General features: G+C 29.5%; 1 protein-coding gene across 2 annotated transcripts in view; it reads right to left on the reverse strand.

Moving 5' to 3' along the window:
* The window catches only part of LOC108913817, a 147,698-nt gene that overhangs the window by 56,331 nt on the left and 75,867 nt on the right, over positions 1 to 15,500 (reverse strand). For both annotated transcript variants that reach the window (XM_018719443.2, XM_018719444.2), the window contains exon 4: positions 10,494 to 10,774. In XM_018719443.2, coding sequence (XP_018574959.1) covers positions 10,494 to 10,774 — 281 coding nt within the window. The remainder of the gene's footprint in view (positions 1 to 10,493; positions 10,775 to 15,500) is intronic.

A 15,500-nucleotide genomic window follows, 5' to 3' on the forward strand; every position in this document is an offset into this window, starting at 1 on the left:
ATAATTTAGAAATTATAACAATTTATAAGTTTATCAAATAGGTGACCGTTTCAGCTTTGATGTGATAAAGTATTTAAAAATGCAATAAAAATTAGAAAAAAATGTTATTTACCACTTTGATGCACATAGCTGTATTTATAATTCGTTAAAGTTACGAAAAAAAAATAAAATGAAAATCAGAATTTGTTTATAACAAATTGTTTATAAAATAAACAATGAAAATTTGAATAAATTTTTTTTTTTAAATTATATTGATAATAGCAAATGATGATTTAAAAAAAAATGATTTCTTAATAAATAATTTAAATGACAAATAAATATAAAAATCGATTATAAACAATTAAAAAATTTATTTAAGAAAAATTTTTGTTTTTAAAAATCATTAATTTACCAAGACAATAAAATGGCAAAAAAATGTTTCAAAAATATTAAACTTGTCCATTTGTTTATAACAAATTTATAAACAAATAACGTTAAAATTTTTTTAGCTAAGTTAATAAACGCAATATATTAATAGAAAAACAAGTAAAATCAAACATTTGGTAAAAAAAAATTTTTATAACATTTCCCGGATTTTTCATTTTTTGTTAACTTTAAAAAATCATTATAAACAAATGAAAAAACTTTTATAAACTTTTACAACGGAATCTTGTTTATTATGTATATAAAAAGACCTCCCAGAAAGAAAAAAAATTTTAGATACATTATTTAAAGTTTTACAACAAGTTTTATGAAAGATTAGGACCACGAAAAATTAGTTCATTAACAATTGAATAACTTTAACATAAGTCAAGTTAAAAATTATTTTCCAACTGGGCTGTGTTCCTTCAAGTGTCTAGATGACACTATAATTTATTTAGATTTTTAAATTAATATTGAATACTATAAAAAAATTATTTTGTGTTGCACACTTTGCTTGGCGGCGACGCGACGACGCGGAAACCGCCGCCGCCGCGCGGAGCTATATTTTCAACGTCAAATTAAAATTATAAATAATGGAGCTACAATTCCTGACTTATTTTGCTGAAATTTTCTCCTCTTTCAGGATCTTTTTTGAAATTTCAGCTATCTTCAATATTTTTTTAGTTATAGTTAAAAAACGGAGACTCCCTTTTTTCTCTTCGTTTTTTGTTTATAACAATTGCTATTTTTAATTGCGGATAAATTAAAAAATACTTCTTTCTCTGAATTTAATTCCGAATCCAATGTACTAACAACCATATTTTTAGGATTACAATAACTATTTTTCGCAAAAAAAACTCACTTCTCGACTAGACTAGTGGTTTCCTTCTTATCGGTAAGTAGCTACTGATTTGTAGATTGAAACAGAAATCTACCTGAGCCAGACCAATTTTTAAGCTGTAAATTTATTTTGAAACTACCAAGGCTACAATATAAATAACGATTTTATGTGGGACACCCTGTACGTAAAATTTAATCTTTATTCTTAATAAAGAAAAATTAGTACATATTATTGGTTTTTTATGCGTTATATTTTCGTACTACTTAAGCTTTACAAAATCTTATTACTTAGGTACCTACCTACTTTTAAAATATTACCCATATTTATATATCAAAGATAATATCAGACCATTATGGGTCCCATATTCTGTAAATAGTGTTTTCCGCAAAGACAAATAATTTCAAACATTTAATAACTGAATAATCTAAAGCTTATCAAATAATAGGAATGTTATGTCATGCCACCTGAGTATTTTCAAAGACGCCGGCCGCAGTAAAACGAATAAACAGGTGCAAAAAACGATCAAACCATTAAGGTTTTAGGTACTGAAATCTACGAAAATACTATCTTTTTTATATATAATTCCACATGTAAATATTCTTATAACATTTACTTGCTTAGTCCTACATATAAAATTGTTTACTTTTTATAAGTACGTGAAAATAATTGTTAAAATGTGGGGTTAGGATAATAGCAAACGCATGTTTTGCAAACGCTTTTTTTTAGTTATTATTTTATTTGGGTAAATTTAAACGGTAACCATGAATAAACAAAACATCAAGGATTTTATTTTTGTGCTTACCCCTACTTTTGTTCTACACGTTTTACTTTTAAAGATTTCAGTACCTAAAAACGCCAGAAATTTCACTATTTCTCGGCCAATACAATTTACAATAAACCAACTCTGTGTTTTCGCTTTCATTTTCAAGGGTAGCGACACCTGTGACAGAGTACACAAACTAATTTTATTTAGAAATTCTTGTAGAAGATAGAAACCGCTAAAATTCTGGTTTAAATATATAATATAATATAATATAACATGGAGTCGTGTGTAAAATGTTGTCATCTTACTTGAGGACACAAATTATAGAATTGTTAATAAATATTAATCTGAAAATTAAATACAAATGATCCTAAGTGTCCGTTTTAGTGAGTGAAGTAGTTTGGTTATTGTGCCTGACTTAGTTCCGTCGTAAATGCAATATATTGTCAGACTAACAGTATGGTTAAAATTGAGGTACTTTGGGATTTATTTAAATTATTCTTCTGTTCTCATGAGCATTGAAATTTATTTCACTCACTAGAGGGAACCATTCCGAATACATTGACATATAATAATATTCAATTATGTTAGTTTCTTCGACGATTTGTGTCCTCATCTGAAGCTCTGTTACATGGTAAAAATATACATACTAAATCGCCCCCTTAAGTAGCGCATCTTGGTGGGTCCTTTATGTTCGCACATATTCACACAACACATGGGCTGCAATGTCGTATTCCTCTTGTGCTGTTTTTTTAGTTGGATTTAACATTCCTACATATGTGCTGCCGTCTTTTACCAGGCCAGTGTTACTCAGATGCTTCTTGAGTTTGCAATCTTACTATTATCCTTATTCACCTGTAACGTTAATTTTGTAATTTGCATGAGTGTGTTAATAACACAACTAGCTGAAGGGCTGTATATGAACCAGCTTTGGCTAATCTATCAGATTTCCCATTGCTCGATGTCCCTCGTGCAAGCAAACCAAAGCAACCAAACAGTACTATATCATCCTAGAAGTGATTTTGATATAAGGGTCGTAAGCTGGATAGTTTACCTTAAAACTTCAATAGCACAACAAAGCTAGATACATTTTTTAGTAGCGAAACATCTAAGAAATCAAAATAACTTAAACGTTTTGTAAAAATTCGCATTTATTTTAATGAAAAATAGTCACATTAATGGATCTAATTATTTCATAAGAATGTCCTCTAATTATTACGAAATTTGAGCAAACTAACTTCTGGTTGGTTCATAGGTTTTCGTGATAGTCGGGTGGTTATTAATGGTTGAAAAAGAACACTTCGTTAGTTTAGACATCCAAGAAACGTATCGCTCTCTCTCTCTTTTTCAGAAGAAACTCTGACTTTAATGATTAAGTCTTCTGGGCGGTATTTGAAGTAATGGCCAGTGATGTTCTGGTCATTGGTTTTTAGAGATGAGTCGTTGGAACCCCTCAAACCGGTCCTAATTCCGATGATAAAGATTTTGTTCGAATTTTAAATGAAGGTAGCTACCCTCATGGAACTTGTACTGTACTAAATTGTGTTGTTTCTTGAATAATTGAACTAAAACTGCGTTTTTGTTTGTTTTGGCGACAGGAATCAAGCTTCAAGATTTATTGCAACATCGTATTTTACCTTTTTATTCACTTAAAATTTCAAAGGAAATGAAACAACATCGTTTGGCAATGCGTAAAGCGGAGGTAAAGTATAAAACTGCAACAGAAATATTAAAAGATGAAACAACTCGTCAAACTTAAAATATTTACCTTCGTGGTAGGTTAAAGCCAATTTATAAACTTTTTTCGTCGCCAATCCCGTTAGCTAGGAAATGTACCTGCACACTACTCCATTTATTATATGTGGTTCAGACACAGGAATGGTTACTGATATACAGGGTGGTCGGACGCGCGTGGGCTAAAGTTTAACAGTAGTTTCTCTAGGTGAAAATAAATCGATTTATATCAAGTTACCTTGGTACAATTTTGCTCCCTTCAAAAATTATAAGCCTTCAAAAAAATTAAGATTTTTGTTTTATTTTTTTAAGATAACTAAAAATATTTCAATGAAATTTGAAATTTTAACGGCTAGTAAAAAGTATACATATTTTGCGGTGTACCAAAAAACATCCGAGTTTTTTCAAAATCTCTACTAATAAAAAAAAATTTGAATAGCAAAATTTTGTTTAAGGTGTCCTTAGTTATCTCTTATGTTTTAGATAAAATATAGATCCATACTCATTTTTTTATATCTCTAAAACCCTCCCTCCCCATCAAATCTTATTAAAATATATTGTAATGGGATTGCAATGTCTTAAAAATGGAATAAAAAAATTCTTTGAAGTCCTGTAACCTTTTTAACGGAGCAAAATGTACTACGATAGATTGATTTAAATTGATTTATTTTCATTCAAGGAAGCTACACTAGTAAGTATGTCCCATTCGCTTCCGGGCACAGCAACGGTTGGTTTTATGGATTCATCTCTATTTACTTGCGAAATAAAATGTGCCACGATTCCTTAACAACAGAAAAATCTGAATTAATTTAAAAAAAAAATTATTAAGAAGAATTTCTTAGAATGAAAAAAGTATGTGTGAAAAATCTCAAATCAAGCAATACTTACGTGAAAATAGCATTCTAATATTGTATTATTTAAATTATTTTTGATATTCTCATGAGTATATTTTTTCGAGGTTTTTCTTAATCTTAACTGATGTATAACGAAAATAAATAAAATAACATTCACTCTTAGTACCTAGTGTAAATTTTTATGAGATTTGACTCGTATCCTAAAATTTCAGAATATTTTAAATTAGAATTACTTCTATATTAGAAGACCAAACTAGGACATCAAAATATTTTTTTTTTACAACAATTAGTTTACAATTCTTCGAAAAGCCGAATAATCTATACTTAAAACTACTTGTTTTAAGTCATTAATTTTATATGCGAATAGAAAATAGTATTCGAATAGCAATGCAGTTAAAACAGTTGCTCTTATAAAAAAATATAATCACCTGCGTCGGGAGTATAATCTTCCATATCATCATTTTTATCTGTCTGACATTTGAAATTTATATGGCCATACCAGTGGCCACAAAACACGGGACAATGAAATATAACAACGTACTTCATATGGGTGATGTATAAAAGAATAATGCGTACATGCCTCCCTACATGTAAAAATTTTAAACTGAATTAAATTGGCTATGAAAAATGAAAATGCTTTTTCCGTTGCCTGCTATGAAAATTATAAAGATGTAAATGAAATTTTTTTATCATTTAATTGTAATTTATTGTTAAGGTTTATAAATATAATACTATTCAAAACCTTTTTTTAATAATCAGATTTGGCAGCAACTGACAACCAAATCACATTTCAACTAATTAAAAACAACTGGGAATGTTGCATTAAAACAGTACGTCTGATTCGATGAATGACTGCCGACTGACTACTTTCGTGAAATAAGATGGACACATTCTAATCTATATCTTTTTTAACATGTTGCAATACTAATATCAAATATGTTATTTAAAAATCACAAAATGTAACAATTGCCCAAATGATGTAATTTAATAGTACTACTTTCTTTTTTAACTGACTCTAGGTCAAATTACATATCAGTCATATGTTGATGTCATTATCGAATCTCTAAAACAATTGCATTTATCATTGATGTAAAATATAGACAAATGACAGCTGTGTACCAAATTGTTTTCATGAGTAGTTTTTGTCCTTGATTTATCTATTATATACAAACTCTTCAATCTAAATACATTCAATACGTATTTGTGTAGTGTGCAAACCGTGGTGAAAACCAAGCTACAAACATTTGATATACCTACAGGGTGTAACTTTAAATGGGGGTCAGTTTTTTAAGGGTATTATTAGTATGTGTTCTGAATACGAATCTGAAATTATTATTTTCTTAAATAAATGAATAGTCGAGTTATGATTAGTTTTTTAAACTACACTAATTCTTGTGTGTATTAGTGCATTGCCAGTCGTTTTTAAATCAACCTACATGGTGAAACAATGAAAAATAATTCGGTAGACCAGATTGCTTTTGTATAACTTATTTTTTTGATATTCCTGTGGTCGAAGCGCCGAACATTAAACAATCTATCTTTTCTAAAAAATAAGATTTTTTACATGATTTATTAACTAATATTGGTACGGAAATACGTTACTAGTTGTAAATATATGTTTTAATCAATTGTTAGACAGTGAAACAAATGAAAAATAATTTAGTGAAAACAAATTGTTTTAATATGATGACGTGTTATTTATTAACCAATATCGGTATGTAGATACGTTACTAATTATAAATAAAACTAATTTATGTTTTCAAATTTTTGCCGTTTTAAAAACGAACATAAAAAATACATAAAAATATAAATCTTTTCCACAAAGCGAACGTGATTGTCGTAAAACAAAATTTCGAAAGCAACTTTTCTTTATTTTAAATAATCAAATGAATGGCATAGAAAAAAATTGTTTGTGTTAAATAATAAAAATTAACGATTAAAAAATTGAAATTATTAAAATATCTATTTCTCTGAAACGAAAGTTTGCAATTTTTAGAGTAGATTGAAAAAAAATTGTAAAATTCATTCATTTTTCTGCTTGTCATGATTTTTTAAATTTCTGATCATCTTTTAACTTCTAGTCTTCCTTAACTCTGTTAATTTTAATAGTACAAGAAAGAACCAATAGACCATTTTTATGTAGAATTTTATGCTCTCCACTCTTTATAAGAAACTTTTTTCTCTAGCTCCTACCCCTTTTGAGTTATATTGAAAAACCTTTTTATTTTATCTTCTTTCACCCCTGGCCGGGGGTTGAAAAAAAAAATACTGGCACTTATTGTGATTATATAGCTACCTCAAAGTAACTTATATCAAAAATTCAGGCAAGTTGACAAAAATTGCGATTTAAAGACACATTTAATGGAATAAGAGCTTGTTATAGTAGAGTATGGAGTACAGCTTGATCAAATTCAAGATGCGCACATCAAGAAGAGAGTCAGCAATGTCAGTGACAAAGACAAGAGGCTTTAATAGTAGGGCAATAGGTTCTGGAAGACAATGAGCTCCGGTGCTAGCCTGGTAACGTTCCCACTATGCTACTGAAACTTGCGAATAAGATGAATTTGGTGAATGAAACTTTATAGGGCAATTGTATAGCTTAAGAATAAAATCAATGCTGCAAATTTCAGAAGAAAAATTATAAATACAGCAATAATTTGCTGTATAATCTTATTAAGTATTTAACTGTTCTTTTATTATAACAGTGTCAACCTATATTAAAAATGGTTAGTTACGAAATTATTTATTCCATAATTAAAGAAGAAAAACATTATTAAGTTCTAATTTCGGGGCATAGTTTTATAACTGTTTAATAAATGAACCTAAATATACATCTATAAAATTTTATTGCTTTGTTTACGAGAACCTAGTATTCATTGGAGATACATTATGCAAAATTCCTTCGTGTATATCTAACCTAATCCAAGGTTAAAACTTAACCTTGATGAATATATTTCGTTAAATCTTATCTAGAGAGTTCTGCAGTTTCAATTATAATTAGAATTAGATTATTAAAAATCTTGGGAAAACCTTCAATTGTGTGAAGATGATAACGATTTATAATAAAAAAAAGTATTAAAAATTTTAAAACAAAACAATAAGCCAGATTAACTGATGCTACGCAGATAGCACAATGTAAGCAGTACCTGTTTAGTGTATACACTTTATTACGAATCAAAAAATTACATTTGAGTGGTTATTTAAAATTCTGTAGAAGATGTTTTTGTGTAAATAATGATTATTGTTACAAAATTTATTTGACAAGTGTTATCTACAACAGAGTACATGTGTGGAAACGCCTAAAAAATAGTTAATTATTTGCTATATTTTTTATGAAAATGAATAGAAAAAAATTGGAATTTTATTTGCAGATTTCTAATTATTATGTAATTTTGTTACCTTTAGAGGAATTCAATTTTCTGTACCAAAATAACAACTTTCATTCCAGATAAAATGTGGTTCACTAAAAAGCAGGACACTCCTCCAAAATGTTTTTGACGCGCACGATTCGACTGCTTTTTTTTTAAATGCAGTGACCTCTCGAGTGGCCTTCTAGATGTATTTGCTGAACAAATTATGATAGTCCCGTCAATAATTCATGACCTGCTGCGATTACTCTTAGAAGCAATTTTTGGGAAATTAATGTTAGGTTTTTTCCTCGGTTTTTTGTATAAAAAGTCCCATATATCTCAAGCTCGATCGATAAATTTTTGTATACAGACCTAATGTTTAAGATTTATGAAGTTCCCTTCCAATTTAAAAATCTGGGAGGATTTGAAAATGCTTGGAGATGAAAAATTAGCCAATTATTAATTCTGCGTATAACTCATTTTCATAATTTTACACAGGACCTAATATTTTCAGAATTGCAGACCCATAATCAAACTTTATTATTTGTCAAATATAATCATCAGTTAGTAATTATTGGTTAATTTATCATCCCCAAACATTTACAATGTCCTTATAAATTTTTACATTAAAGTATTTATTAGACACTACGTCTAAATTTAAAATTATGTCGCAATCAAATTAATTAATATATAATAACGAATATAGAATGAAAACAAAAACATACATCAAAAAAGGGTATCTAAATTAACAATGTTATTAACATAGCAATTTTAAACAACGGAATCTTTGAAATATTTAATTAGGACCTGTCAGCACAACGTCAAGAACGCCGCCGGACGCACCACGGGGTTCCCGGAAGACGACCCCTGCAGAGTGGCGCCAAGGAGCAGGGACTTCTACCAGCAACTACGAATATACCTACCACCGACTCCAGAACCAGGGCACTCTCCAACGAACACTCACCCCGTCAACACGTCTTTTCATACACAAGTTTTCTATACACTAGTTTTCAATAAAATTATTTATTATTACCGTTGAGAGAGCGTTTTATTCTTGCTGTACAGCGAAAGCAACCCTCAGACTTTTTCAGTTTGATTGAATTTATATTAAAAATATTTAAATGAATATCATGATATATATTATTCTTGGTTAAAAATATTTCCACTATAGGGAAGTCCTTTTTTAAAATAGTAAGATATCTGTTTTTAAAAAGTATATTTATTGGTCGAATTCTGGCAGCGGTATAAAAGTTTAATGTATACAGTGTGGAACAGTCAAATGGAATAAATTCAGTATCTCAATTATTGTGCATATTTATAAAAAATCCTGAGACGCGTCGATTTCGGATTCTGAAATGACATCCTGCAATGTAACCCCCTTTGAATGGTAGTTACAATAACTAAATTTTTAAATGCAAAGTAAAAGCTTGTGATACCTCATTTGAAAGGAAGAGGGTTGAATTTGTGGATAAAATTTTTACGTTGCAAGATGCCATTTCAGAATTCACAATCGACGTGTCTCGAGATTTTTTATAAATGTGCACAATAATTGAGATTCTGAATTGATTCCATTTGGCTCCACACTGTATAATATGTCAGCAGAATTTACATAACCATTTATGACTTTCGCTAAGAAAAACATATGTTTCGGATTTCTCATTTAACTGAAAATTTAGCAATACCAAATTCCATCACCATATTTTCGAATCGGGACATCTCTGAATTTTTTTTATACATAAGAAATCCGAAAATTGTTTAAATACATTGTGATCACGTTACCTGTTTCATGGTCCAATACTGGCTCAGCAAATTCCACTTTAGCTTTAATAAAATTAAATACAACATTTTTGTAGTATTTAACTAAAACCCTCTTATATGTCTATATCTGTACTATATATAAAAAAATCATTAAAATCATGCTTTCCAAAAAATTTGTAAGGGGATTTCTGGTTTTTAGAAGGTCTAAACTATGCTTTATCTGTCGGAACAGCCTGTAATTTGTTATATATTCTGAGATTATGTTTGGCCACATATCCTTGAAACTTTATATCACTGTAATCCTGAGAAGACATTGTATCAAAATATGTAAAAATATCTATACAGGGTAAGTCACAATTAGGTGTAAAAAATTTAAACGAAACTTCTCGCTAGATCAAAATAATTGGTCAATAATTAAATAATTTGTTCCAAAACGCCTCCTTACGTAGATACAGGATGTTCATAAAAAATTGTATTTTCTTAATACTTCCAGAGTGGTTCAACACGAAACACCAAATTTCAAAATAATCTGTTAAGTCGTTCTGGAAATATTAAGAAAATAATTATGATTCACCCTGTATACTCGCAGGGCGTTTCTTGAGTTAATGAGTCTGTATGTCTGGGACTGCGTCATTCGATAGTTTTATTAATAAAAAAAACTTGTATTTCTAAAGTTCATTTTAATTAAAAACATAACAAAATTGAAAGAAATACAGATAGACTCGCAGATAGATTACCTTAAGTCATACGAATTCTACTTTGAAGACGCTCGAAAATGTGAATCGACATACCTGATTTTGCACAGTCGACGACAACAGATGTCTCTGTAGCACCAAGGGATCGTGTTCTTTCAATATGGCGGCAAATTTTTTACTATCGGGCACTTTAACTTTAGGTAATTTATCACCGAGCACTTTGTCTAGTTCACTTTTACTATTCCTCCTACTGTTTGTCCGTTGACTAGTTACCGAATCTTTACTATCACTTAATAACTTTACTTTTTCACCGTCCGGCGAGACACTTTTAGTCACAAATTGCAGGTGTAGGTCATGGATGCGAGAATTCACTTCACCTGAAAAAAAAAAGAATAAGTTAGAACAAGTAAAACAATTTTCTTAAGTAAATCTAAACAGAAAATTCAAGATACAGAGTGCTTATCTGTATATACAGGGCATTTGCACAACATTCAACCCCGTTATATTTTTTACCTTTCTATAAAGGAAAAAAATGGTAAAGAGAACGTTGTAGGAAATTTTATTCCAATTTTGGAGAAATATGGTGATATAAACCACAAATTGGCGGTTTGCTGAATGGATCAACCATTTTTTAAATTCCTACCTTTTCTGATTACAATAATATACGTTATGTGTACATGTCATATTTGCTCTGAGAGTTTGTACAATATTTTGTTTGTTTTCACGGATTCTACAAATAGTCAAGATTGCCATGGAAATTTAATAGCGGATATTTATACACTGGGTGCAAGGTAATCTTGACTTAATTCATTGTGGAGGATCAGTAAATAAATATTGTGCAAGCTATGAAAGCAAATACAAGGTGGGCCATTAGTTTGAGAAAGTAAAATAACTCCCTTGTTATTCATAACATAGAAACAAGTGTATATAAAAGTTGTACAGAATCAAAACACCTAAGGGACAAAATCAATTTTAAACACACAGGGCGATGAGAAAAAATGGGACACGCCAAATATTATATTTTTTAAACGGAACACCCTGTATATTTTTAAACATATGGATTTCTGAGAAAATTCTATATAAACAGTTTAAAAAATGTTAGGCAAAGTTATATTAGTAAAGTTATATTGGCTAATATCGATATTTTATACAGGGTATTTTTTATAATACGATCATTTTAAGAATGTTCAAACTTGATTATCTAAAATTTTTCAAATGGAACACCCTGTATTTTATTGTTCTATTTTATTCACATATCAGTCCACTTTAACTTTAATTAAGTATGTTCTACATCTAAAGTTGTTAGTTTTTAAGATATAGCAACATTTCTGGGAAAACCTAATTTTTATTATTTTCGGTCGCACAAAATGGCTTTGGAAAAAATTGTCACATTGTGTCAACTTGTCAGTTCATAATTTATCATTCCATTTGGAGTTAATTTTATTAGTTAATATTTAATTGTGGTATTCTATAAAATAATAAAAATACAGGGTGTTCCATTTGAAAAATTTTAGAAAATCTAGTTCAAACTTTCTAAAAATGATCGTATTATAAAAAATGCCCTGTGTAAAATATCGACATTAGCTAATATAGGAGCCTTTGTCTAACATTTGCCTATAACTCTGTCTAATTATTTTGTTCCAAGTGTTAGTAGCTGACAGTTAATACAACTTCTTCGAGGTCATGTTTTTTTCAAAATTCGAAGAATTTTCTACATAATTTGGCAACCCCGCACTAAAATGATAAACTGTTTATATTGCCATATATAGAATTTTTTCGGAAATCCGTATGTTTAAAATTATATAGGTGTTCCGTTTAAAAAATATAATATTTGGCGTGTCCCGCTTTTAGTCATCGCCCTGTATGTATAAAATTAATTTTGTAGTTTAGGTTTCTTGATTCTGTATAACTCTTATATAAACTTTTTTTCTGTATTATGAGTAACAAGGGAGTTATTTTACTGTCTCACACTAATGGCCCACCCTGTATATGACATGTAATCAGAAATCAGAATCAGAAAAAGGTGATAAATACAAATAGTGGTTTATTTAGAAAAACAAAAGTTTAGTATATTTCTCCGAAATACATTTAATTATTATTTTTTAAATATTTTTATGAAAAAGCAAACAATTTTTTTAAAAATTAAATCCTTTCTATTTTTTTCTAGACGGATGGTTAAAAATATAAGGGGGATAGAAGATTATGTAAATACCCCTTGCAAAGATAAATTGTAAAAATATTAGCTTTAACAAGACCTAGCAAACTTGCTGGAAAATGTAAGACACAAAATAGTAATTAAATATTAACGAAGCGAAAAACATCTTCCAAAAAAATTTATTTCAGTGTTTAGGAAGTTTATTTTATACAACACAAATCATAACTAAAACGGGACTCAATTGTCGAAAATAATGTAAGATATTTTTTTTCTTGGAAATACATACAATGATTAGCCATCAAATGAACTGATCGAATTTGCAGAATATTCAGTGGTTCAATTTATGAAAATATTAGAAAAGTATTAAATTTAGATATCCTTTGTTGTGTTATTCTATCTTTTAGGTCTAACTAAAATTTGTCAATTTTTGTCTCGCTATGGCAACAAAATACAGGGTATAAATGATAAGTTTAGCCAAACTTTAGTGTCATATTCTACCGATGAAGATAATCAAGTTTTGCCATATAAAAATTTTTGATGCATTTTCATTTGGGGGACGACACTTTTTTAATATGGACTATTTTTTTATGGATAACTTATTTCAAAATATAATCCAGTGACGTAGTTATTGGGGGACCTTTTGTGAAAAAAAAAACGTACGTCACAGGTTTTTTAAATAATTATAAATGTTTTTAAAATGTATAATCAATGTGTGGCAATAAAGTAACAATAAATTCAAAACCTAATATTTTTGAGATATTTCAAACCACTACCAGAGTTCATAGCAGCCTGAAAAAACAGGAATATCGGGAAAAGTCAGGGAATTCATTATTCTTCATAAAAAAACAGGAAATAGAATTTTAAAAGTATTCATGAAAGACAGGGAAATTGATGTTTGTAACTGGAAATGTGACAGCCGGTCCTGGGTTCTTGAAAGAGAAAACTATTTATGGTTTCGAAACCTTTATAAGAGGTTCTTTGGGTATACAAAGATTATGGAGTCCAGTATAGAAAAAGCTCGAAATTAATATGTATTTATCTGTTATCTACATCAATAACACGAGATCACGAATCGAATTTGTAACACATTGGATTTGAAAATAAATAAAAATTTTAAACTGGGAAACAATGTTTACAGATATAGTTTACACATTTCAACAGATTACTTAAAAATAAATTAATAAACTTTTATATCTGAGGTACCAATGTATTTTACTTACTTAACAGCTGTGATTTTCTTTTGAGCATATAGTTTTAACGGCACACAACAGTTCAAAAGCTATTCATCGAAGAGTAAGAACTAATAAACCGCAATGCATTGCCACTTGAAAGTTTATTATGTAACAATAAAAATGCCTAGTTTACAATGCATATTTCCTGCATATGCATGGTTAGTGCATGGCACAGCACTCACTAGAGTGGATATCCCCTTCCGTTAATGAAATAGTTTCTTTATATATGAAATTTTCACTTTTGCACACACATTAAACGCCTCTATTTTTATTTGCTTAATAAAAGAACACGTCCATATGGTAAAGCTTGACAACAAATCGTGTATCAAAGGTTCAAACAAAAACAAATGATTTGTATTTGAAAATAAAATAGGCCATATTAAAATAATAAACACGTGTCGAAAACTTCCGCCGTTAGTATGCATTATGTTTACTTTTTCGTCATCGTCTGTTGACAAAAAGAGACGTGATTATTTTTAAATTATATTTAACTAAATTGTCCTGTAAATGAGGTTAATAAACGCATGTATGGCTGGTAATTTTGTAAATCATTTTATCCCTACAACTGCTATCAGGTTCAATTGCAACTACATTGCTTTGAACAAACAATTATTCATTTTAACACATTTTGAAAAGAGATATGGCTTCAAAAACATTGGTATCGTATTGTTTTTATGAATTAATATTTCAGTAATGTCGCTCTTGTGTGACCTTAATCATTGCTACTCAATGTCTACTGACACGAAGCATTGCTTTGTACCTGCCGGCAGAGAGCGACCTACTTACTAATCTATAGGTACCACGAAATCCTGTAGTCCGCAGGGTAGTTGTTTCCCGGCATATATATTATTATCGATAATTTTAACATATATTTTTTTGTGTATGTTTTACTTATAAACGATATTATACCGTACGCGCCTAAAGTATGGAATAAATTCAGTAAAAACCAAACAAATTTTTTTTGGGACAAATCCTCTAGCAAATCGATTTTTAATTTAAAAAATACATACTTTAGCATAAAAGGCGATTTTCAACCGTCATTTGTTTTCGAGTAATGACGTCATCGACATTTTTTTAAATAGCAACCCCCTAATTTTTTTCTTAATTCTGAAAGATCGTTTCATTGTCGATTCGACAGTATTAAAATGTTGCCATCTTACATAGGAAAGTTTTCGAGTAAATGACGATTGAATATTAGAAAACCCAAATCAATTAAAATAAAGCAAAATCGTTATCAAACTTAGTTTTTCGAAATACCTGAAGTTTTTTATGGATCACGTAGATGTAAATCTTTACAAAGTGTCAGTATCTACTGACTTTCTAAGTATTGTAAGTGATATAAAAATTATTGTTGAATTTAAAGTATTATGGCACATTTAACTGTCACACAAAGAATTGAAATTTTAATTCTTATCGGATGCGGGGATAAGACTAGAACGCAGCAGGAAGCTTGCGATTTATTTAATGAAAAACATCCAGATCGCTGTATCAGCCAATTAACGTATCCTGAGGCAGGAAAAATATCATCCCTACAAAATTCAACTTGTGCAGAAACTCAATGAAGGCGATCCCGACCGCCGCTTACACTTTTGTGAAATTATGACAGATTTATGTCAAGTAAATGGAGATTTACACTGGCAAATACTTTTTTCAGACGAGGCCACCTTTTGTCTCAATGGTACAGTGCACCGTCAAACTTGCAGGTATTGGAGTCGG

This window comes from Anoplophora glabripennis, unplaced genomic scaffold (assembly GCF_000390285.2).
Source record: "Anoplophora glabripennis isolate ALB-LARVAE unplaced genomic scaffold, Agla_2.0 scaffold715, whole genome shotgun sequence".
NCBI classification, from domain to species: domain Eukaryota; kingdom Metazoa; phylum Arthropoda; class Insecta; order Coleoptera; family Cerambycidae; genus Anoplophora; species Anoplophora glabripennis.